Raw genomic sequence first — 25,298 nt, 5'->3', positions numbered from 1 at the left:
CCTCTTGTTGTTATGTATATGCTTTGCCTGCCATACATGCAGACACACATATTGAGATCAGATCATCTGGAGACCCACCATCCAAATTTCAGCTGGTTTTGGGGTCTTCTATCTAGTCTCTAGTTGAAAGCATAGGGTTTGGTTGAGGTTGTGGAGAGTTTCAGTGGCACACGGCTTTGATGAAAAATAATGGCATCAAAGCCGTCGTCAAACACTCCCTCTAATCTGGAGCCGCAATATAGAAGAGGCTCTTAACAGTGTTGGGAGCCTGACAAAAAAAAGCCACTTGATGCATCCTCGCTTGTTTTTCAGTGAGACGAGTACAGAAAGAATAACATAAGTTTCAAATTATTTATTGTTAGATCCACAGCAATTACAGAAGCAACCATTGTCACATCAAATCCTGGGTCTCAGGCTCTCTCCAGCAATGCTAATTAGATTTGTCACAGAAAATTTCAAGTAAAAAAAAAAAAAGAGAATCTGAGCATAAGATGTTAAATAGTGCAAGTTATAGAGAGCAATACAAAAATATGAAATAAGGTCATATACATTTGTGAACGACAGCAATTGTAAATTAATAAACTATAGGTAGGAATCAGAGTATCTTACGATACACAATACATTACTCACAATATGGATAATAAATTGATACAGCAATTCTGCAAAAATCAATATATTGCTAAACAATCCTATGAAGATACATATCAATTATCAGATAACACAAAGAAAAATGACGATATATTGCCTTATTGATATTTTGTACCACCAGTTTGTAGGTAACTGGGAACCGGTGGGTTGCTGGTTTAAAGTCCCGTACCGACCAAAATACAGTGGTAGCTGGAGAGGTGCCAGTTCACCTCCTGGCAGAGATGGAAAAAGTACTCCCTTCCCGTACTCAAGTAGAAGTACAGATACTTGTGTTAAAAAATACTCTGGTAAAGGTAGAAGTTCTGATTTAACTTAAAAGTAACAAAGTACAGGCTTGAAAATTGTATTAAAGTATAAAATCAGCCTTGTGAATGACACACAAATGTTACTAGAGTGCATGCTGAGAAACTTCAGTGGACATGGAAAAAAGCTCTTTATATGCCATTGGCTACATTTTAAATGGATTTCTGCCAATAGGCCTAAAACATGACATTAAGGATTATTGTGACAGAGACTGGGACTCCATCTTAATAAGATTCTGACTGAGTAACAAGATATGAATTCAATTGTGATTCTGTGAGAATTCACAGATCCAGTTTCTCTTTTTTAATCTTCCAACAACCACTAGATGGAAAATTATAGTGGTGCGTCGAGTGCAACCATCGAATTAGATCGTATTCCGTATTGATGATGCAAAAAATGACTGTAACTCCACTGAAATTATTTGAAATTAAAGTAACAAGCCAATTTTTGTAAAATGTAAGGAATAGAAAGTATCAATATTCGTGTTAATAATGTAAGGAGTAAAAATAAAAAGTCAGCACAAAAATAAATAGTAATGTAAAAATATATGAAAAATCTACTTGAGAACAATAACAAAGTATATATACTTCCCATCTCTGCCCCCTGGCCAAGGTTCTCTTGAGCAAGGCACCAACCCCCCAACTGCTTGGGGCGCCTGTCCATCGACCGCTGCAGCCCCCTCGCTCTGACATCTCTCCATTTGTGCATGAATATGTACTGTATGTAATGTGTGTTCTAACAACAGAGTAAAAGCATTGTAATTTCCCTTGCGGGATTATTAAAGTATAAATTAATAATTATTATATATTATATACATATATATATATATTCAGAGGGGAAAACAGTTGTAACATATACTGTATCTAAGTAAAAATATAAAGATAAAGTGACAGTTTAAAAGTTCAAAGGTCTAATGGCCTGTGGGATGACACCGTCCCTGAGCCTGGTTGTGCAAGACAAACTGATTTTTAGCAGTATATTGCCGTGGTTTAAAGTCATGTTTGACATGGAACAGAAACTCAAAGGTTGAAGCTTTGTAACAAGGTATGTCTTTGCATTTTGACAGTTTAATTAACATGTCTGCATGACCTATTTGTTCTACCTCAGGGATCATTTCGACGTTCCTGCACGTCCACCCGTTTGGAGCCAGCATCGAGTACATCTGTTCCTACCTGCAGCGTTTGGACACCAAGGTAACACACACATACACACACATATCCTAGACAGGGTGACACAGATTAAATTTCCCTGCAGGACTGACATATGGGCCTGCTGTATGCCAGGGTCCTGCTGTGCCATTTTAGTCTCCTGTCATGCAAACAAGCCTGAAGTGCAGACGAAGGCATCAATTACGCTGAGATTTTATTTTTGCCTTTATTTATCTCAGTAAAGGATGGTGAACACACACATCAATTTAAAGCTGCACTGCTTCACACTCATACTATATACATGTTACCTACAAGGGGTGTATGACAACAATTACGCTATAGACGAAAAACACCGAGATGTAGGTTTAAGTTGAATACTCAGACATTCAGTGACACTTTCCTTTCATAATTCTTTACCAGATTAGTTGTTGAGTGCAAAACAAAGCTTAACTGATGTTCCACAGGTGTTATTTTTAGCTCATGAACTGATATTGACAGACAACTAGAGTTGCTGAAAGTAGGGATTGTTTCCGAAATGCATGCAAATGCACATGTTGGCTTATAAAAAAAATATGTTAGAGGACCCTGTCAGCTGTTATGGCTTGTTTTTTTGTCAATAGGGTTCTTGTTTTCTTTTCATGGACCAATACTCATCTGAGCCTAACCAGTTTTTAAAGAAAGTCATACCATATGCGACTCTGTATGAATTTTTTTACCAATCTCCTGTTTTATTTTCTATATAAATTTCCACCCAAAACATGAATAGCTGCAGAGTTCCTAACTCTGTGTAGACTTTACTTCTTTTTCTGTGGTTGAAATAAAAATTGTTTTTTCTATATTTCATTAATTCAGTTACATGGTTAAGATATTATATTATTTTGTTGGCCGCTTAATTTGTACATATAAAGGGGACATCCATTATCTATAACAATGCAGAAAATTGAGGAGACTTCTGATGATTTCTAGTTTCAGGTATAAGCCATGACCCCTTTTGGTATAATCTGAATACTAGATGAATGAATACAGATAGTTTTGTGACTTAAACAAATGCAAATAGTAGCTTTTTGTTAGTGACAAAGTCAAACTGGGAGTGACCGGATTCAACCACATGTGGGAAGCTAAGTAAATCAACAGTTGTTGCAGCAGTGTGGCAGGTTTATCCCACCAGGTTTTTTCTCCTGATGCTGGACTAAGCACCGCTGACCTTCCCTGTGGTCAAAATCTTGTTTGTCTCGACCTTTTAGGCCTCAGCTGCTCCTTCCTCGTTAATAGCGTAAAACCTTATTATATAGCTAGTTTTTTCTTTGCAGCTAGAGCTTCCCTGCGTTTGTCCTGTTGCAGTTAACACTTTCTAATTTGATCACACATCCCCCATGCACAACCTATTGATGAATATATTCATGTTCTGTGTCCGCCTGCTGCTGCCTGCCTCTGCCAGTTTAGGCTGTTTGTCAGCCTGATTTCTCAGAACAAAGCGCCGTGTTTGAGCTGATTCCTCGGTTATAACTGAGCTGAGCTTTGTCGTCACAATTCCACCACGACCGTTCTCGATTTCTAAACGTGCTTTGATTACCTACTGCCACTCATTCTCACTGCATCTGACTGGCACATTTATGATCATTCTGTTGGATCTGATTGGTCTCCTGCCCTCTTATACATTTTACAAACAAATTGATGTAAACTATTGCCTTAAACCATCACATGTACTGTATGTGCAGGTGTACCTGTGTGTTTTGTATGTGTTTGCTTTATACATGTTTGTCTTGCATTTTTGAGATTTTGTTAAAGTCTATATGCCACTGTTTGCCTGTGTATCTGTTTCTTTAACACTGACTCTGCACATCAAGCAACCCACAGTTTTGGCAATTCGTCGGCTGGATACTCCAAAAACATGCCCAATCCTCCCGGCTTATCTTCTGGCTCCACACTCACACGGCTCCATTGTCTGTAATGATACACCACTCCTATCTCCATGATGGACTTTAATGCATCCTGACATCAGCACAGGGCTCAAAAAATCTAGTTATTAATGCAAGACAGTGTGGGTGGTCTACTGCAGCTCTCACAATGAACTTGTGTCTCTACTGTCACCTGTCTGATTTACCTCATCCCACCAGGGTGGTGTGTGGTGTGAGCCAGCTTAAATCCTTTCATGAAGCTCATAATGTCCTGATGCTTGCCCTTTTCATCTGGTTTAAGTGAATGTGTGAGAATAATGAAGAGTGCGAGAAGAGGTGTGAGAGATTTTCTGTGTTCATTTGTAGTTGTTTTGTGTGGCATCTCACGCTTTGTGTGTGTGGGGGTGTTTGTGTGTTTCTCCAGATCAACACCAGTGAGGTGGAGGCTCTTCTTTCTCGGCTGCCCTGTACATTCAGACAGGAACTGACGGGTGTTGGAGCCAGTTTGGAGAAACGTTGGAACTTCTGTGGCTTTCAAGGCATCAAGAGCACGTAGGACTCTGCCGGTGACACTTCTGGGACATGGAAGAGACAACATGCAGACAAGGCAACACAGGTACATGGAGGACGCTCGATAAATGTGGAGGAAACCCACAACTAATGGAGACGCTGGACGCCGCCTGCACAGACAAGAGCACAAATTATACAGAGCAGATCTCAGATCAAGAAGGGGTGTTCTGTGTAGGTGGCGGAGAGATACAAACCAATCTCGACAGAGTTGTGGGAATGGTGGTATTTTTTATACTTGAGCCCACAGTTGACTCATCTTACTGGCAGACCTGGACTAAAGGGCTACACAGGAAGGCCATCAGGGTCTACTTTCAACCTCAAAACTCTCTGACTTTCTTTTTTTGCCTCATATTGATTTGTTACAATCGTGTGAAAACAATTCTTATATTTCCCTTTACTTTGTGTGTAGGCTATTAAAAGTACACCCGAGACGGATGCAGCAGTCAGGTTGATTTTTTTGTTATCATGCCAGTGATTTAATCATTATAATCAAGAACAGAATACATATTCACTCTCAGTTGACATTAACATGGTGCCTTCCAGGTCTGGCTCATTTTACAAGGGCAGACTTTTCTGTGCACAATTTAATTCCAAATTATTTAATGTGAATTACAAAAAATTATTTTTTTCTGCTGCGTTCATGATTATGGTTTTAGCCGCGTAGCTACAGATGATAATTGTGTCCACTGCTTCAATGTAGCACAATGTAAAAAGGAGATTCCTTTTGTTTTTCAGAAGGCTCAAAGAGTTGCCTCTTTTTCTTTTCTGCAAATATATTCTGTGCAGTCAGAACAAACAGTTAATACATGTCTGAAAAACATTCATTATGAAGTAGTTGATGCATTAATGGTAGAATAACAGTTTTGAGCACATCAAAGGCAGTAAAATGCATTTAAAATTAGAGCGTCAGGTGTTTATTTTTTCGCTTCAAAAAGTATCTTTACAGGAAGTAACAGACAAAACAAAGTAATGCAACAAAACATTTAAAATGGTAGATTTTTGGAAAACTGCTCATGCTTCATGTCTGCCCAAGTCATTATCCCAGTTTCTTATTCTAATACTGAATACTGGATATGAATCTGCTTCATTTTGTCTGTAAAGTACTGGCAAGTATACATCTTTCATTGGCCAAGCCTGATCTCAAACCATCCTGAAGATGAGCTTCCACTGCCATCTATTGGAGAAATGTAACAGAACTTTATAACTGTCAGTCCCTCTCAGTTTAATAAAGGATGGCGTTGTGCTGATGCTATGATATTTGAGAAGGTGCCTTTCTGTTACTTACTGTATCAATGATTGGTGGTGCATATTAAGTATTTTGCTTTTAATATCGAGGAGGTTCAGCATGATGAAAAATGTTCATTCAGTTCCTTTTAAAGGGCTTTATTTGTGTAACAAAAAATGTAATCCAAATTTAATCCAAACATTACAATTACTTTTATATTAACATACCTCATAATGTTATGTGTATTATCTTAATTAAAATAGAAGTTTTTTTTACATATAAACAACTGGAACACAAATCTTGTGATACATGGCTTTAGTGTGATTAAAACGTTTTCAAATGTGAGAAATTCCTTCTCACTTTGTTAAATGATTCTGGATTTTTGACTGTGGTAAAACACTGAAGTCCCCTCATCCACATCACACTTTAATCCAAGTAGGACGCAGACAAAGCAGCAAAACCTGTTGCCTAAATTAAATTAACTTAAATGATGATGAATGTATTTTAAATATTACAAAGATGCCTGACATTAACTCAGCCAGTTACCAGCTCAACACAGATTTGTGTGCTTGTAAAAAGGAGCAAAACCGACGAAACTCCTTCAGGACTATATTGAGTTAAATACAGTAAAGATGCAGGAATGTTTGATGTGAAAGAATCAGCTACATTGATAGTGAATGTGTGATGATGAAACAATGAGAACGCTTAGGAGGGATGTAAATGGTCATCCAGTCACCAGCACAAAGCTCGCCTCCAAATCTTGAAGTCCAAATGCATTTTGTTTAGTTGTTAACACAATCAGTCTGTTTCCATTCCTACCGGAGAAAACTAATCCTTTCATATGGTGTGCTCTGTTCTACATGTGCTGAGCATCCATGACATCCAGATACTTGGCGTCGATTGCTAGGGGAAGCAGGCTGGTCCTGAGATAAAACACAGAGAGATGCTGTACAGTTAACTGTGTTGTATAGAAATAGTATCTAAAGGTAGAAATCCTTCAGACCCAAATAATAATTCTGACAATTTTGTGCATTACAAAAGTTTTTAAACACCACACCCCCCTTTTTGTGTTAAAAACTAACTTAAAAAGATAACACAGATGATATCCCCTGAGTTATTATCTTAGACTCTAGAAAGCTCTATCCAGAGCCACAGAAGACTTTATCCAACTGTTTTAGTAAACTGATATTCATGTGTAAAATCAGTGGAACATGAATCTTAGAGGCTGTTCCCAACTAGCATTAACATCCATCCTGAGTTATCCAATCACTAAGGGACAGCTCTAAGTACATCTATTCACACTTGGCATTATGATGTGTCTCCACCCCACACAGGGGTCAGATCTGTGTAGAGTGCATTAATCCTGAGGGGGATGTTACAAAAAACTTTGCTCAGAAGTGGAGATTATAGACCCATCTATACCTTTGACACTGTGTACAAAGCCAGTTGGGACACATGAGAGTACACACTGCTAAAACAATGTGGCCACCTCCAGATGTGGTCCGAGCAATTAGATCTTATGTGTCCTGAGTGCATCCTCACCTGTACTTGGAGCTGTCTACTTGTGATTGGATCACTCAGGACAGATGTTAATACCAGGTCTGAAAGGTGCCTTAGCATAATGACAACTCTATGCAGACATTGTAGCACTGTGTTGCTTTGCATGGTCCCACTCAGCCCCCAGTTGGCCCCTGTTGGGTCATCTTACCTGACAGGGACCAGCAAAATCATCAGAAGGGGGACAACCATCTTCATGTAGGGCAGAGGATACATCCCAAAAGCACACAGGATGATCAACTGGATCATCTGCACTGCTGTGAAGTAGTGCACCTTCCTCTGAGGCACACGGCGGATGTAGTGTGTGGGAGGATAGGCGATCTAGACAGAGAAGTGTAGGGAAGTACAATGTGGTTAAAATGCTTTTAAATGACATATGGCTTCATGTTTTGTTTTGCTAATATAAAGGTGGACTGACTAATACCCATTACAGTTGTAAAGGCAAAATTTTCTGTGACAATACACCTGTTGTTGCAGCATGAATGACAAATTAATTTGAAAAATGCACCAATTTCCCTTACACGAATGTTAATTTTTGCTTTTTAATTTGATTTAAACCATATCTTTTCCATGACATGTTTATGCTATTATGACATATTTTTGCATAATTACAATAAATATATCAAATTATTCTTGCTATGTGAAATGTTTCTTGGTAAAACAAGAAATCACCTTTTCTTGTAAATTAAACTTTCTAGCAACTTAAAATGCCTTGTTAAAACAATGAACTCGTCATAAAGGCACACATATACCTTGTTATAACAAGATAGCAAGCAACTATATGATATTATTTTTTCTTTGTCAAGGTGGCAGCAAAGTTGCCATCACTTTTACCTGGAACTTTTTCCGCCCACTGAATACTTGGATATCAAACTTTTTCGAACAACCACTGGGTGTCATTTGTCTGTGTGAAGTTCAATGGATAAAGAGGAAAGACAAACAGACCAACTAATCAAACCACAGTGTCCTTCCTGCTCACCTGTTCCTTAAGCAGCAGGGCCATGCGGTCCACCATCTGGTTCCCATCAAGTGAAGTGGCTGCGATGTAGAGGAAGAGGCCGTAGAGGACAGGCTTGGGGATCCACTGCAGAGGAATGGGCAGCATGAACGCAGACAGGCCGATCAGGATGTTGGCTACCAACGAGGTCAGACGAGTCTCCTTCACACTGACAATACTGTTTGACACAAAGGCAGAGTAAAGCACTGTAAATCTGTTGTTAAATATAGTCACAGGGTATGGCCCTAGTGTGGACATGATTGTCAACCAAAGAGGGGTTTTGACTTTAGGGGCCCTAAACAGGTGAAAGTATGCAGTATTTCACAAGAAGAACAGATTAGAAATTAGTTTTAATTTTGTGAAAGAGAAATGTCTGTTTTTCTTTCTTTTTAACCCTCAAATGTATCTTGGATCCTCTTAGGGGGTCCCGATCCTTAATTTGAGAACCACTGTCATCAAGGATTTATTAACATGTTTTAGCTAAATGTCACTGAATTACCTTGAATATCTTAAAGCAAAAGTGGAATTAATTTCCAATCTACTTGCAGTTTCTGACCTAAAAATAACTTTTTTTATGTTTTACTGAATTTTCTTTTAACTATTTTCATTACTGGATAAGCATTACACCATAGCATCACACGCTCGCACATAAAAATAATCATCAAAACATTTTTTTTAATTAATATTTCTAAACAGACTCAAAATCAATGTAAATGTTTTGAACAATTAGTTTTGAAATTAATAAAGCTGACTATGTTTTTAAATATGTTTACTTCTCTAAATGACTAGTTATTTAGGTCAGTATTTGAACACCGCTGTTACAAAGCATCCAAATAAACGGCTAAAAGGAAGCTAGTGTTTTTAGTCTGGATGTCTTTCGAAGCACCACTTAGTCTTTGCCCTTGTTTTAACTTTACTCACGTCGTGTAGTGGTGTCCGTTCTCTACGTGCTGTTCCACTTTGGCCAGCTGACGGGCGTGCAGGGAGGAATGTGGGAAGGCAGCGTGCATCCATGGCAACCCCAGACAGGACATGAGGATGTTGATGAAGCCAGTCAGCATTAAGTCCCAGTGGAACGCTGTGCCTTTGAGCAACCTGATGCAGACATTCAAACAGAGTGTCAAGTAGTAGTAGAAAAAAGATACAATACAACCTCCAGATTTGTACAACAAATCAGAAATGCTGTGAAGGAATTGTGTGTTACAACACATACTTGTGTTGTGGTACATGTGTGAGTGAGATGACGATGTTCTGGTCGATGAAGATGAGCAATGCGAGGAGGAAACCCAGCCCGACTGCGCTCAGTATGTTCAGTACTGACAGTTTTTCAAAGGGAGGGAAATTGAAGATAGGGCCATCATGGACACTTAACATAGGAACTAATAGAAAAGAAAACATAACGTTGAATGACAGTCTGTTCACATTTGAAAGGTGAAACAATGACGGCAGTACATAATAAACTAAATGCCTGAATGGTACACTTTGCTGCTTGTAAGCTTTGTTTTAACACAGTTTCTTTGATGCACATCGATTCAGAACCCGCACTGGGTTGAAAGCTCCCGGAAAGCAAATATTTTGCCTTTTTTTTTTTTCACCTCCAACAGAGAATTTATGAACAGTGGAAACACAACCGAGGTTGTGACTTTAAGTCTCAAGGGTACTCTTCAGTCAATTCTTTTATGTGATAGATCTGTACTCACGCTGTACGTCAAGGAAAAAGTAGGAGCCAATGAAGGAGAATATCAGCACAGAGATCGGCAAAGCGCAGTCTGACACCACCAATCTGATTTTGTAATTCAGATATGGGCTGTGGGGGGAAAAGAAGCACACATTTTCCAACATTTAGCAACTCTGATGTAATAAATTTTACAAGGGTTACTTCTGTATTTACCATAGTTACTCTCTTAGCTTGAAAATCAAACCATGTCACGTAGTGAAAGTTGGGAGGGGAAAGAAAAATGACATCCCAGGAGTCAGACGTGGAAATGCACACTTTTATCTACCTGATGTATTACATTATTACACCTGAAGGGGGAAAATCATTGCAGATTTGTTACCTTCTGCCTGACTCCTGGGATGTAAATCTTCTCTTTTTCTGGTTCTCACAACTTTATACAAGTTATGTGACAATATTATACCACTACTACAGGCAGTGGTGGAAAGTCTTAAATTACATACTCAAGCACTAATACTGATGTCCAAGTTTAAGGCACTTACTTTAATTTATGCCACTTTATATTTAAGTCAGATCATTTATTCAAGTAAAAGTAGCAGAACAACAATGTAAAATATGCTCCAGCGCATGTTTAAGTCCTGCATTCAAAATTGTTTTTAAATTATAGATGTATATTCTACCATAGGATTATTAATATTGTAAGCAGCCATTCATTTCGGGGGGAGGGGGACTTCACTCCATTACAATCTGCAAAGTAACTACTGCTGTCAGATACGTAAATATTTCCTTTTTAAACATAGGAGTATAAGTATAAAGTAGCAGAAAAGTACTTCAGTATTGTACTTGAGTATGGTACTTTTAACTCTACTTCATTTGTCTTAGTCTATATCCATGACGTTCCACTTCCAGGATTGCTCCGTTGCCTTTTTCTTTACGTTGTAATTTTTAACATCGGTTGATTTCTGAGGACTATGGTTAACTGCTCCTCAGATCTCTGCCGGGTAAATCCAGACGGCTAGCTAGACTATCTGTCCAATCTGAGTTTTCTGTGGCACTACTAAAAGCACTTTTGAATGTACACACATACACAGAGAGTCACGATTGTGATTGATTTAAAGAAATGCTAATTAACTGGAGCATGTTATTCTCCCATCCTGGAAGGCTGTTTGGACTAGCCAGGCCCTTTTTGCAGCGTCTTGGAAGAAGGTCTGGCAAAGCGAGACTACATTCATCTAAAAGCTACTTGTTATTTTTACAGAGCTAGATTATGTATTCAAAGCAATTTTACTTTTTAAAATAGGATCCACTGTTACGGTAACTGACATTAAACCTTATTCTTCACTCACGTAAGTAGCTTTAAGTTTAAGACAAAACATCTCTTTTTGTTCGTTCCAACTCTTAAATGAACCTGCCTGCCCCGTTACATCAAATGGTAATATTCTAGATATAATTTGAAACCGATTTAATGAACAAATACAACCTGACAATTTGGTATCTTTGTAAACTTTGGGATCTGGACTATAATTTAAAATAATGTTTGTAATGAGTGACCCACTAGCCGGTCACTCGTTGCTGAAAATACATATTTAAATAAATATTTTAATCCAGGAATTTCACTTGTAACCTGGTAATTTTAAATTGTTGGGGTGCAAATCAAAGGCTTGTGACACTTTTTGCTGTATATATTTCAAAATAATTTGATAAAATCATCCAGGAAATGAACATACCTTCTCTTAATGATGTAGAGGGCATAACCCAGCCACAAAGTCCCCAACATAAGCAGTAGACAGAGGATGGGCCTTTCTCGAGTTGTCAACACCAGAGTCTCAGGCAGGAAGATTGAGGTATGTCCTTCTGCGTGTCCCAGTGACACAGTCTCATTATGATTCTCAGGCATGTTTCCTGAATGGTTCTGCATCTTCTCTAGAATCTCATTAATCTGCTGAAGCACCAATGTGCTGTTTGTGGTTGCCAGTGTGGGCCCATGGTAGAAGTGCTGGAAAACTAGGAAGTGAGGGAGAAAGAAGACAGGGGGTAAAAGATCATTTTCACATAATTGCAAAAACTTTCCGTAAAAATACACCTGTGCAATTTAACATTTGTCAAGTACACTTTATGTCTATTTCACACTGATTGTCTTCATACATAGTGTACCACGTTATTAATATAATTTTATGTATTCATTTTTCGTATATTTCGAGCCATTCTAACGTGTATTCAAGCTGTGTTCAACCTGAGGCATGAAGAGGGGGGGAGAAAAACTCTAAAGAATCCATCGTGCGCATCCATTTTATTTGTGTGACAAACCCTTTACAAAAAGATATAAACAGAAGCTGTGTGAAATTTACATTATAGGGTTGTCTGTTTTCCCACAAAGCACAGGGTTTGATTTTGTGCTTGCTTTTCCTCTAGACTCCACAATGGATATGTATATTTACTGGGTTACTTTACCTACAACAAACAAAATGCAGGACGTTTAGACATCCCCCTACAGTTTGGAGTGATGGCTATGCTGCATTCAAAACATGTTTTATTATTATTAATAAGAATAATAAATTATATAGTGCCTTTCATGAAACCCAAGAACAGTTTGCAGAATTACTGTGGCTAAGCTAAAGGAGGTTGTAGGCTGTGGTAAGCCGGTGGTGTTTCAGGAGTTCTTTTTAAATGTCCAGGGATGTAGCACTTCGGATCTGCGGGGAGGGGGTTCCAGAGGTATGGGGCTGCAACACTAAAGGATCTGTCTCCAAAGATACAGAATCTGGTGTGGGGAATGGAGAGCAGGCCAGAGTCCGAGGACCGCAGGTTTCGGGGTGGGGTGTATAGATGGAGGAGGTCGAAGAGGTACTGTGGGGCCAGGGCATGGAGGGATTTGTAGATGAGGAGGATTTTATACGTGATGTGGGACTTAACTGAGAGTCAGTGAAAGTGGACAAGAGTTGGGGTGATGTGCTGCCAGGTCTTGGTGTGGGTGAGGACCCTGGCGGTAGAGTTTTGAACATACTGAAGCCTGTCTAGGGTTTTGCTGGGGACCCCAGACCTGACTCCTTTGCAGTAATCCAAATAGGAGGTAAGGAAAAAATGAAGGAGGCTTTCTGCCACGGAGTCAGAGAGTGATGGCCGGAGTCTGGAGATTTTTTTGAGATGAAAAAAGGTTGATTTGGTGATGGATTTGATGTGAGTATGGAAAAAGAGAGGGTAAAGTCCAGGATTACACCAAGTTTAACATAGTCTGACTTTGTCTTGACTTACTTTTGACGGTGCCTTTCACTGCATCCCCGACAAATGCTATGGAGATGAACAATGCAATGACTTCTTCTGTCGAGCTGGGAGATAAATAAAGTAAAAAAAGAAGCATGGCGTGATCATTCATGTTTTATCTAAATAAAACACAGACACAGTCATAACAGTCCATTCAAGGCAAAATGATGTCCATGATAGCGAGAGTGCACATTAAGCATGACTAATAATTATGTTGAAAACAGGAAGTCATAACAGATGTGTCTTCTCTTATCAGTGACCTGACCTCAGTGCATGGCCTAATGGTTAGGTACATATATTACAAGTATGGGGCTTCTGTCTATGATATGTCATAGTAACGAATGTGTTTTTGTGTATTTACCGTTTAAAGAGTTTCATAAACAGGCTGACATTGAATAAACCTCCAAGGATGAGGAACAGACTGTTCCATAAACCAATGCAGGCGTAGAAAGCATCAAAGTCAAGCTCGTAGTCGTCGCAGATTCCCCTGATGACTAAAAACATACATAAGGACACAAACGTACATTTTATTGCATTACATCAATAACATGTCAGGTAACCTGACTACCAACTTGGCTGTTTGAAGCTGCCTAACATCCAGCATTAAGCTCGAGTTGCAGCAAATATGCTGCATGTAATACACTGTACAGAGCAATTCTGTTTCTTTTTGCTGTTGATGTGCTCTACAGATTAATTCCCCTGTCTAAGCAATAAGACATCATACGTACCGCTTATGAAGATGGCCAGTGGTGCAGTGGTCAGTGGAATGACGAGTGGTGAGCCAGCAAACAAAGAATAGATCAATCCTCCAATGCTCTGGCCAACAATAGTCTTCTGAACATCTGTTAAAAAAACAAAACATCACTTTTTATGATTCAGATTAAATAGCTAATAATATTTAAAAAATGTTGCAGATTAAGGCAGAAGTCCATACCTATCTCTCCTCTTGTGCTTTCGTCATTCAATGAGCCAAAGGCAATAGCAGGCAGTAGAATGGCAATGTAGAGGAAAATAGCAGTGGTAGTGTACTTCAGCAGACAGCGGTCCTTCCCAGTTATGCCTTAATGGATTATTTAAAGGCTTATTAAAGACATAAAAGCCAAAGCAGCCACAGTCTAAATGTATGTTCAAAGTGTAAGATTTTTGAAGTAGACATTTCATGATTTTGCAGCACTAGCAGTTAGGTTAAATAGATCACACTAAGGAAGAAGTATTACAAGAAAATATTAATACCATCTGTGAAGTCTGAGGGGTAGTAGGGCAGTCGGCGACGGAGGTCATCATAAACCCCTTTACCAACTTTAAAGAATTCTTCGCACTGTGAAGAATGACATGGGATAATTTTGTCATTTAGACAGGACACTTCAGTTAGTGTGAAGAACTGCATGAGACACATGCTGTTGAAAAGTTGGAGGGCCATCTAGTAGGACCATAGAATTAAAGACTTCTTCTGTTCTCTGTGCACTTAAATTTGCATGTATATGCTAAAGGCTCCACTAGACATTCTGGTCCTGATTTTCATAAAGCATTCAAAATTGTGGAAAGAATATATCATATTCCCTTTTTTTAAGGGTTGGCACTAACTTGGAAAGGTACACTACATTTAAAAATAAGAAGGAAAACACCAAAAAATCCTACCTTTTGAGGACACCAATTTTCTTTGTGAATGAATAATGTATTGTAAATAATTAATGCTCTTCCTGAAAACATAGGAAGCATAAGTATGCACACCCTCAAGTACTGCACTAGTAAGTACAGATTTTACGTACTTGATTTTTTTTTTTTTCATATCACATTATACCTCACCACAGGGAAAGTTTGCCCTTTTCACCCCACTACATTCATCTGACAGCTTTTTTACTTGTTGCAAATTAAGATTTGTGCAGAAAGTGAATTGCCAACCATTTTAATTGTTTAAGCAAATCATTTATTGTGACAATTTGCTGCTTTTCCTTTTGATGATAGCCTATAATAGTGTAACCGTGGGGAATTATTTTTACAATACAATACAAAAATTGTAATACTTTAAATACATTTTTCTGAATATACAGTACATATTTAAGTACCTTTACTTAAAGTATCTATGTGTAACTTTCAGTTTGTGTTGATTCCAGCAGCCACTTTGGACCAAAGTGGTAGTGTTTTCACTACACCTGCTGTCGTAAAGGGCTTTTTTTTTTTTTTTTAACGATGCTGTATTGCCCACTGTAGATTACTGAGTTAGCGTTACTGGGAGGTCATATAGTCGCAATGAATGTTTTGCTCAGACAGAAAATCATTCATTTACAATAAGAGAATAAGAGAACAAATGCATTGTTGCATTTCAAGTGTGCACACTGTAACTTTGCCTACTTTAGCCGTCACGTGAGCTAAACCGGGTGACGCTATCACTGTGACTGTGTCACAAACCAAAGCCTTAAGCTTTTTGTTGTTGTTGTTGTAGCAACCAACGTAGTAATAACTTACATAATGCAACTTAGGAAACCAGCGGACGCTTTACACAAGTACAGGGGGTCAAGTGAACTGAAAATAGTAAGCCAACACAACCACAGACTGAAAGGAATAAAACGTCTCCGCTAAATGGAATTAGGACGTAATTTAATGTTGGCTACTGGCGTACAACCAATTTCCTCATTGTAAAGTTATTTATCATATACCTGAGGGCAAATTCGGGGATGATTTTGAATAATTTACAATCTTGTAATTGTTTCCATCTGTTGAAAGCCCAACCTAGATTGACTCCCATTTTTGCCTGTCGTCTTTCACTTTCCTTTTTAACTTTGTTCTTTGTTTAACTTCCTTCTTTTCTGTGCTGGCCCTGCCACAGCATCAGAAATAACTACAGTAGATAACTTCTAAAATTAAATTAAAATACAATTAGGCCTGTATAAAGAAATCTGCTAACTTTGGTTAGATTTTCTGAAATCTGTGACCCTTCACAATGTGTGCTCTGTAGCACCGTCTACCTGCTGTAGATCATTTTGTGACTTTGCGGGAAAAAATCTGACCCGGGCAGAGGCATTAATAAAAACTATATAAAACTAGCATTCTTTTCACCGTTAGTCTCGTTTGCTTCTACAGGTCATTTGTGATCATCAGGTGGAACATTACACAATTTCAGAAACGTGTGAAAGTTGCATATATTCCCATTATGTAACATTTTTCAATTCAGGACTTTTACTTGTATTTTATAGTGTGGTAATAAATAGAGGCTCTGAATACTTCCAACACCACTGACGAATGTGAACTTTCATGTATTTGTTTGGCCAGAGCAGCTTTTTTGCTGCACCAAGACCCCTGCTTATTTGGACAACCCCTCCAATCCCCAGAATGCTAATGGTGGTCTGGAAACAACTTTTTTGAGTGAGAGAAGATGGTACAGAGGACATTCATTTAAAAATACCTTCATTGTAATGCATTTTAATGCAATTTGTGGAGAATTGTAGCTGAAATCCTATATAACATATCAAACATACTGGCACACCTGAGTGTCCATCATTATATGTTTTTGTATTATACAACTTTGGAATTACAAAAAAGGTTAAAAGGTTGGTTTAGCAGCAATAAACCACAATACATTTAAATGCTGTTTTGAAACCATTCAGGACATCAGGTGTAGCCACAATCTGTTGTTTACACTACATGCTTTCTCTCTAGGCAGTGTCTGGGTGTTCCCCTCTGTCCACCCTCCTGCTGAGGGCACACATTTCCTCTTAATTTAAACACTGGACATATTGAAATACTTCCTCATTACATGGAGCTGCACACATTCTGCCGTCAGAGCCATGGCAGACTTGGCAGCTTGTTCAGTTTGTTGCCCAGCTGCTTCTCGTTCCTTGGGCCTGGCTGATAAAGTGTGGTAATCAGATAATCAGATAATCTGGCTCAACTACTTTATTGCATCACATCCTTATATGCCTGGATGGAGTGGGAAAACACAAGGGTGGTCTCCACATGTTGTAGAAAGAAACTCTCCTCAATTCTCCAAAAAGTCTGTAGAGAATATAAATGTTGGTTTTACAAGAAACAACTCCTTGTTAAGGAGAGTTATGTTTACGTATCGTTGTATATTAGTTTCTAAGGTTTGTGCTTTTTGGCATCATTGTTCTGCATTTATCAAACTAACATATGTTTTTAACATAACGTAGTTACCATACTCAACTCACGCTAGTCAGATTACATCCAAAAGCGACTCACAATTGCTATAAATGTCAGAGGCCGCACACCTCCGGGTTAAGTGTCTTGCTTAGAGACACATTGGTTGATGGGTGGCAGTGGGAATTGAACCTAGATCTCCCACACCAAAGTCATGTGTCATATCCACTGCACCATCACCACCCATGGCCACTGCCGCACTGATTAAAGCACAGAGCAAAATTTCACTGTTTGTTTTATATCGCCTACTTTGCTCTTCTTTCACACCTGAAGTGGTTTACCCCTACGTGGATCTGAGTCCTCCACTTCCTCTATGACCGGGTTCTCTGTGTCTATGGAGAGCTGCTGTCTCTGGTAGACCAGCTCCTTTTTGAACTCTTCCTGGGTCTTGACCTCCAAAAGCTTCTGTCTGAAGGAAATGTTGGAAAACATTGTCGCAAATGTTCTACTGAGTTCGATGGCCGTCTTTGTGCTTTTCTGAAACAGATGATAACAAAGTTAAACAGATTCTGATTGTTCTGTCAATTTAGATGCCATTTTTCAATGATGAAGTATTTTTTATCAACATCCTGCTAAATATCACACAGAAATGCTGCCTAGGGGATCTATTCAGCAGCCACATCCAAACCTCCAACCAAAACAAAGCAGCTTTTCTGAATGCACCTGGATATTGTTTGTAGATTATGGTTATTTAGTTATTTTCTTTGTTAATCATTTGTTCTATAAAATGTCAGAGAATACTGAAAAGGGGCTCAAGGGGATGTTTGCAAATTACTTGTTTGTCTGATAAACAGTCAAAATCCAAAGATTATCAGTTTACTATCACTGAAGGTTCGGAAAACCGGAAAATGTTCACGTTTAAGATGCTAAAAGTGATGAATTTCCGACATTTCTTCTATAAAATTAAGCGACTACTAGATTGTCAAAATAGTTGCTGCCATCGTCCGTATGGTTAAAAAATACAGAGAATTTGAATATAAGAACTGACAATTGGCTCTTACTGTTCGAGGAGGGGCCAGGATGAGGATGACATAGCGGGCCTCGCAGCAGTTGCCTCCCCAGTTCTGGGGCCTCTTCAGACGGGCAATGCAGACATGACGTCTCTGCAGGCTCCTCACATTGGAGCTGATTTGATCGAAAAATTAATTTGGATCAGTGGTGTATAAATGATTGTTTGTGCAGTATACTGTATTGACAGGTCTAAATTAAAATAAATATAATGACTTTCCCTTGAAGAGATTTTTTGTTGTGGTCCCTATAGTTGAATTAACTCAGCAACTAAACAACTTTCCCATACTGAGCTGAAGGCTGGAAACTTTTTTCAAAATAAATCACATAAATATTATTGTAGATGAACTCACAGAACACAAAGCCAGGACTGCTGGTAACATACGCCAGTGGAAGTAGAAGTCACCCCCTGAATGGTCTCTGACAGAAGGTGAACTGTGGGAGCATTTAATATATCAATGAACAAAAAAAAAAAAGCTTTAATACTGTTATGTCATGCATCCTCTGAAGCAAACACTTCATTTCAAAGTGCTTCTAATATCTTTGGCTCACCATTACGCTCCTTCCCTCCTGTGTCCGTGAACAGTAAGTTCATGACCTTGTCCACATCATAGCTGCCTTGGCCGTCCTCCACCATATGAGTTAACATTCGCCTCAGAACCTCGTCCAGAGTGTCCGCTTTCTCGTCCAAAAGGATACTGGCCTGGGCCAGGACGGTGTCCAGGTCTCTTTGGCTGCGCACTTCCTCCTGGAAGTTCATTGGCTTCACATACTAGTGTGAGCCAAAAACATGGGACTTTTGATTGATGGTGATATAATGTCATAGTGCAAATAGGTGAAAGGTTCATTTTCTGATTTTGCCCGCACACGCAAATAACACTGCTTTCAGATTTAGCTTTCAATTAGTTTAAAACATCTAGCGTGAGTTGGGTAGACATTTGGCGATTTTAGCTTGAAGATTGGACAGTTGGAAAAACAATCTGTATGTCCAATGGTGAAAAGGGTAAAAGACGTAAATTGCTGCTTTTCTGCAGAAATGATTATGACAGAACACAATGAGGGGGACCGGAAAAGCACGTCTTACTTTTCTTGTTGTATTCAAAAGACCAAGCCCAGGATACTCAGGATCTGCAAATAAAAGCCACATAGTATCACACCGGCACTGGGCTCTCCCTCAGCCATGCCCACTACCCATTCTCCACTCAATCAGTATCATTGTTCGCTGTCCCCAGCCTATTAGCACTCCTCACCTGTTGCCTGTTTAAGCTCGTTAGTCATCTACATACACTCTCTCCAGTCCTCAGTTGTTGTCTGGTCTTATCACTACATGACTGTACATGACATACTGTATGGACTCTCCCAGTTTTGCTGCTGTGTCAGATCTTCTTGTGTTTGTCTCCATTGAAGTCTCTTGAGTTTTTCTGTATTTTTTGAAAAGTTGAGTTTATTTCCTGTACTTTTTTTACTTCAAAATTTATTGGAACAGTTTAACTTTTTTTACTTTTGTTGCCCTCACAAAGACCTCCATTAAAAACATTTGGATGTTATTCTGTGCTCTGAGTCTGAGTCAAAATGGACACCACAGGCACCGGGGCTGCAGCTGCCAACCTCAACCCCACCCCCACCATCGGAGAATTGGTAGCTGAGTTCCGACGAGCCATCAACGCAGCAGCTGCCTCACCTGCCCTACCTCCAACACACCTTGCTGGTCCCATGGGTACTCCAGTGCAACTGGTTAGAGAGGGCTAAACATCCATTCCTTGTGTTGACAGACCATCACAAGCTTGAGTACCTCTGAGAGGCACGGCATCTAATTCACCAACAAGCCAGTTGGTCCTTCTTCTTTACCCGCTTAAACTTTTCCATCTCCTATCGTCCAGAGCCCAAAAATGTGAAGGCTGATGCTTTATCCCAGCTCTACGCTCTTGAGGAGAGTTGTGATCACCCTGAGCCCATCCTGCCGCCTCGTCTAATCATCAGTCCCATAGAATGGGCCTTGGACAAGGACATTGCAAAGGCCTTGGTTGCTGACCCTGCTCCACCAAACACCCCAGCACACCTCACTAATGTTCCCCGTGCCTCCATCTCCAAAAAACTAATTTACCCGAGTCACTGTTAAACTACAACTTCCCCCACATTATAGGATCCACTCTACTTTCCATGTCTCCTTGCTCAAAACATTTTTTTTCTCCCTCATCTGTAGAGCCTAGTGCCACTGAGGAACCTTCCCTGCCGCTCTTGATCGAGGATGGCCCACTCTACGCCATCTGGAGTCAAGGATGGAGTTTTTCTGTATTTTTGACTTTTGTTGCCCTGACAAAGACCTCCATTAAACCCATGTGGATGTTATTCTGTGTCCTGAGTCTGAGTCCGTGACACATAGAAATCTAAACTTGTACACACAGTTTCAATCTCCAACCTTTTATCTTTGATCTGAACCCCACTACAAATTGTTTCTTCATATTCTTAGGAATAACTAAATCATCTCTTGGACTATTAGTTAATGCAGCGCACACAGTTTATGTTAATAAACTTTGTTTTAGTTGTTATGGCGTGGGGAATCAGAGCTGGCACACATGATTTCCTAATTGCAGAGGCTACGAATTATTCTCAGACAATGAGAGTCACACAAGTAGGATACAATTTAATATTACAGCTCTCCAAGGAGCTATTAATCTGTATTGAATGTTGAATAATTGAGCAATTTGTTTTCCCTTCATTTATCATGACAAATCACACCACAGACCTTTTTAAACATACACACCTGAAACAATGATCTGGATCTGGTTGTCATAGATGTGATCCTTGCGAGAACCTGGTGAATCTTGCTCACTATCCTCCTGTTCCCCATCCTGCAGCTCTGTGGATAAACAATAAATTGCCACAGTCAAAAATCAACCAAATTTCTGTTTTTACATATAGTTCTGTAATTTAAGTGAGCCGGAGTTTCCAGTCAGTGCAAAAACAACAATGATTGTTTTTATGCTGCAGTACTTTGTTCACATTGGCAATTGAGTAATGATAAAGGTCACTTCATAGATTAACCTTATAGTGAGATAGAACTGTTCATTGTATTAAGGTTACAAGGTTAAGATGCAATGCCAGCCACATTAACAGTGTAGTTCTCTCCCATCCCTATGCCTCCTGTTGACAAGCAAACAGCAAAAAGGAGAAAGAGAGACCCAATAAAAAAATACCCCTTAAACCAGACATGCAGCAATATAACATAGCAGCCCCTCGTAAATTTCTTAATTGTATAGAGAATGAATATGGCATTTCGATCGCAAATTTTTATGAGGGAAGAAAGTCACAGGTACGATTATTTCCGCTTTCAGTTATTGACTTAGCGATTGTCTGCCTGTGGACTGGCTGTGCTCACCAGCATGTAAAATGGGTCATAAGTGAGCAGCGAGAAGTATTGGCATTAGCATAAATAACTGTTGAAACAAATTTACATGTGAAAAACAAATGTGTTGCTCCTCGAATGCTCAAGGGGAAAACCTGAATAATGTCCTCCATGCTTGAAGAGCAGCTCATATCCCGTACATTAAAGAACAGGACCCATACATGCTTAGAAAAGTAATCAGAGTACATAATAATATGTATTAATCCAGCTACGCACCCATTTCTTGGAAAACATGCCCATTCTTGGACGTCCAGGTGGGTGGAACTTCTGTAGGAGAAAAAAAAATGTTATTTGCACAACTTCATCAAGTGTTTAAAATTATATTAGTTCATTATTGTTTTATTGACCACATTATAAAAAAGTTTAAGTCATGTGAAATATATATTATCACCTTATGTTATCAAACACTTGCACCGCTTGACCCATGCTTGTGGGTTTCCTGTTGGCTGATTGAGCAACTTCCTCGTGCCTACTGTGCTGTTTAGTGCCATCAACAGTGACAGAATGTAAGTAATGTAGATCACATTATTCTTTCAAATAGTCTTCTGAACCTGTTTGTAAACTAATGCAAAACTGGTTTTTATGATATTTTATGATACATTCTTTTCCAAGTTCTAATCCTGTATGACCTTCCATATGACACATATGTGTTTAAAAATCATTTTAGGTGTTTTTATTTCCAAATCTCTCCTTTATCTCCCTGTAACATTCAAATATTTCTAAAAATTCATCTTGTGGGCATATACAGTAATTTAACGTAACTTGGGGACTAGCTAACTGGAGGAGAATCTGGCTACCCCACATAGCATTTGGGGATGGTTGAAAAACGTGCTCTGTTTTATTAGCATTTCTTTAACCCAATCACAATTGTCGCGGTGCTTAACACCGGAGAAAAGCACGATGCTGCTGCAAAATAGGCTCTAAAGGAACTTGTTTTGGTGGAACATGGGTCCATTTAAAAGTTGTTTTAGTCAGAAAACTCAGATTGGACAGAAAGTCTAGCTAGCTGTCTGGATTTACCCGGCAGTGATCTGAGAAAAGATTAACCAAAGTCCTAATAAATCAAACAGAGTTTAAAATGCCAACACAAAGGAAGCCCAAGGCAACGCATATCCGGCCTAAATGACAGAGGCAACGGATCAATCCCGGAAGTGGAACGTCAAGGATATAGACTATGAACAAAACAATACAATGGGTCAAAGGTATTTGTTTGCATCTCAGTAGTAGGCATGGTTGTGCTTTCATTTATTGACTTCTCCCTCATCCTTCTCCTCTTGATCTGACAATGCAGGTGAGGGAGGTGATGTTGGAGGCCCCTTCAAATGACTCCACATTACAGTGGAATATTTTTGAAACACATAATATTACTAAAGATAAAGATGCCCTGCCCCTGAGTGCTGTTTCCCCTAAACTTTTTTTTCAACCACTAGTTCATCCAATGTTTTCTCTCAAAATGTCTTTATCTAAAAGTGTTTATTATGTTCTAACGCTGACAAACCAGACGACCACTCTGGTAATCTCTATCTCACTGGGCAAACAAGGCTGACTTAAAGCCTAAGGCATCTTTTATTATTCCCTGCCACTCTGTTATCTGTGTGCAGACGATGTCCTTGAGCAGTAGGAAACAGAAGAATCCTTGTTGGGTCTCTGGGAACATGAGCTACAAAGCTGAGAACTGAGCTGTACAAGGTCAAACCATCAAGGCAGAAGGCACACGGCATTCGCAAATGTACATGGTCATTGCTGCTTTAATTTTTTAAATATGGAGCTCTGCCAGTGCTTGGTCAATTTCTGTGCTTTGCACATAAAGCATATATCTGTGCCATATTATAAAAGATGTAAGACTCTTTTGTTAAAGCTTAATTAATCTTGTCAGCGTTTGGTGCGGGCAGCTGTACCTTGAACAGTGTGTACTCTGTAGGTCACAATGTAGACACTCATATTGAAATAAAGCAAATAACAGAAAAGAGGAACTACAGCTCATTCCACTTCAACACCTCAAAGGCCAACTATAAGAACAACCGGATGTTTGGTTATCCAGCAAGATGGATATGTCCACTGGACCAACAGTAATCATAGCCACAGTTCACTTCACTAACCAAAATATACATCCAAAGGTGTTATCTTCTCACTTAGACTTTAAACACGTTTGTGTGCCATAAAGGCTCTGGGAACTGAAATGTTTTGAATAGCCAACTCTTGTTAATAACATTCAGTTTCTGGTTGCTCTAGGTTTGATACAACTTCTATAGTTATCCCAATTGCATCCTATTACCATCAACTTTAAGCAGAAAGTGTCTGAAACAAGAATGGAAAGGCCAAATTAGAATATTAAGACATTTTTTCTGCTAGATATTCTTACTAATCCTTGACCTGAGAAAGTACCTTTTAACCCAATAATGGCACTGAACAGTCATACTCATACTCATATGTATTTTTTTTTAAACACACACACATATATATATATATATATATATATATATATATATATATATATATATATATATATATGAGTATTCATACTTATATTTTTTCTGATAATTGTCTTCTTAATTAATTTATAAATTGTTTGGTCTGTAAAATGTCAAGAAATAGTGAAGAATTCTTCATAAGCCACTGGCTTTGTCCGACCAACAGCTCAAACTTATTCAGTTTGCTATTGAGTTAAGAAAAGCAGCATGACATGATAAAAGAAAAAACATTATGTAGCAAACTGGGATACTGGAATATGTGACTCAATTAATTACAATTAATTAATTAGTTAATACAATAACAAAAGGTTGAACCAAATAAGCATTTTAAAATCAATTTAATGTACTTTCCTGGAACAATACAAAGGGTGTTAAAATAGATGCTAAAAGTTATTTGCAAGTCTGCTGTAAAAACCTTTCATGATACCAAGTGTGCCGTTTATATCCATATTGAAAACATCGACCAATATCCTTTTGGGCAATTAAAGCATCTAGCTCATAATGTGTTCTTTTAACATCAAAAATACAAAGACATAAATAGTTTAAATAGCACCAAGAGAAGAAGGCAAATAAAATATAGTATTATGAGATAATTGTACTCCTAAAAGATGAAAGCCTGCACTTTATATACTATAAAAAACAGTAGATGTTTCAGCACACATACACAAACATGTATTGTAGAGAGGGTTTTCTCCACGTGTTCGTCCCAGTTGGCTTAGGTTGCACCATGAAATACCTTGTCACCCCACTTCACCCCTGCAAAACTTACCATATGGCACAAAATGGAGGAACTTTTTGGCTTCCATGTTCTCCAGGTTTTTTTAGGTAAGATGCTTTCCAAAGGTCAACACATCATCCTTCTCTCTGCTCCTAAATACCCTGCACTCTTCAGTGATCTTTTCTCAATATCTTACACACACACACACACATAAACACACACACACACACACACACATAAACACATACACACACACAC

General features: G+C 38.8%; 2 protein-coding genes across 6 annotated transcripts in view; one reads left to right on the top strand and one right to left on the bottom strand.

Moving 5' to 3' along the window:
* The window catches only part of LOC116696810 (ecto-NOX disulfide-thiol exchanger 2), a 164,469-nt gene extending 159,508 nt beyond the window's left edge, over positions 1 to 4,961 (top strand). For all 5 annotated transcript variants that reach the window (XM_032527993.1, XM_032527990.1, XM_032527992.1 and 2 more), the window contains 2 exons: positions 2,059 to 2,144; positions 4,422 to 4,961. In XM_032527993.1, the coding sequence (XP_032383884.1) occupies positions 2,059 to 2,144; positions 4,422 to 4,553 (218 nt within the window). In that variant the 3' untranslated portion in view covers positions 4,554 to 4,961. The remainder of the gene's footprint in view (positions 1 to 2,058; positions 2,145 to 4,421) is intronic.
* A 530-nt stretch (positions 4,962 to 5,491) lies between these two features.
* LOC116696809 (sodium bicarbonate transporter-like protein 11) overlaps positions 5,492 to 25,298 on the bottom strand; it is a 19,920-nt gene continuing 113 nt past the window's right edge. The window contains exons 1-20 of the mRNA XM_032527987.1: positions 25,092 to 25,298; positions 22,068 to 22,118; positions 21,210 to 21,305; positions 19,530 to 19,573; positions 18,998 to 19,217; positions 18,799 to 18,880; positions 18,439 to 18,562; positions 17,705 to 17,914; positions 14,516 to 14,600; positions 14,217 to 14,342; positions 14,011 to 14,124; positions 13,644 to 13,776; positions 13,274 to 13,347; positions 11,749 to 12,025; positions 10,047 to 10,153; positions 9,560 to 9,725; positions 9,268 to 9,441; positions 8,329 to 8,524; positions 7,501 to 7,670; positions 5,492 to 6,715 (exon numbers count right to left, since the gene is read on the bottom strand). The exon at positions 25,092 to 25,298 is cut by the window's right edge and continues 113 nt beyond it. Coding sequence (XP_032383878.1) covers positions 6,649 to 6,715; positions 7,501 to 7,670; positions 8,329 to 8,524; positions 9,268 to 9,441; positions 9,560 to 9,725; positions 10,047 to 10,153; positions 11,749 to 12,025; positions 13,274 to 13,347; positions 13,644 to 13,776; positions 14,011 to 14,124; positions 14,217 to 14,342; positions 14,516 to 14,600; positions 17,705 to 17,914; positions 18,439 to 18,562; positions 18,799 to 18,880; positions 18,998 to 19,217; positions 19,530 to 19,573; positions 21,210 to 21,305; positions 22,068 to 22,118; positions 25,092 to 25,128 — 2,553 coding nt within the window. The 5' untranslated portion in view covers positions 25,129 to 25,298 and the 3' untranslated portion in view covers positions 5,492 to 6,648. The remainder of the gene's footprint in view (positions 6,716 to 7,500; positions 7,671 to 8,328; positions 8,525 to 9,267; positions 9,442 to 9,559; positions 9,726 to 10,046; positions 10,154 to 11,748; positions 12,026 to 13,273; positions 13,348 to 13,643; positions 13,777 to 14,010; positions 14,125 to 14,216; positions 14,343 to 14,515; positions 14,601 to 17,704; positions 17,915 to 18,438; positions 18,563 to 18,798; positions 18,881 to 18,997; positions 19,218 to 19,529; positions 19,574 to 21,209; positions 21,306 to 22,067; positions 22,119 to 25,091) is intronic.

Source organism: Etheostoma spectabile, chromosome 10 (assembly GCF_008692095.1).
Source record: "Etheostoma spectabile isolate EspeVRDwgs_2016 chromosome 10, UIUC_Espe_1.0, whole genome shotgun sequence".
NCBI lineage: Eukaryota > Metazoa > Chordata > Actinopteri > Perciformes > Percidae > Etheostoma > Etheostoma spectabile.
The sequence above is the reverse complement of the archived record's forward strand: the minus strand, read 5'-3'. Positions and strand labels throughout refer to the sequence as shown.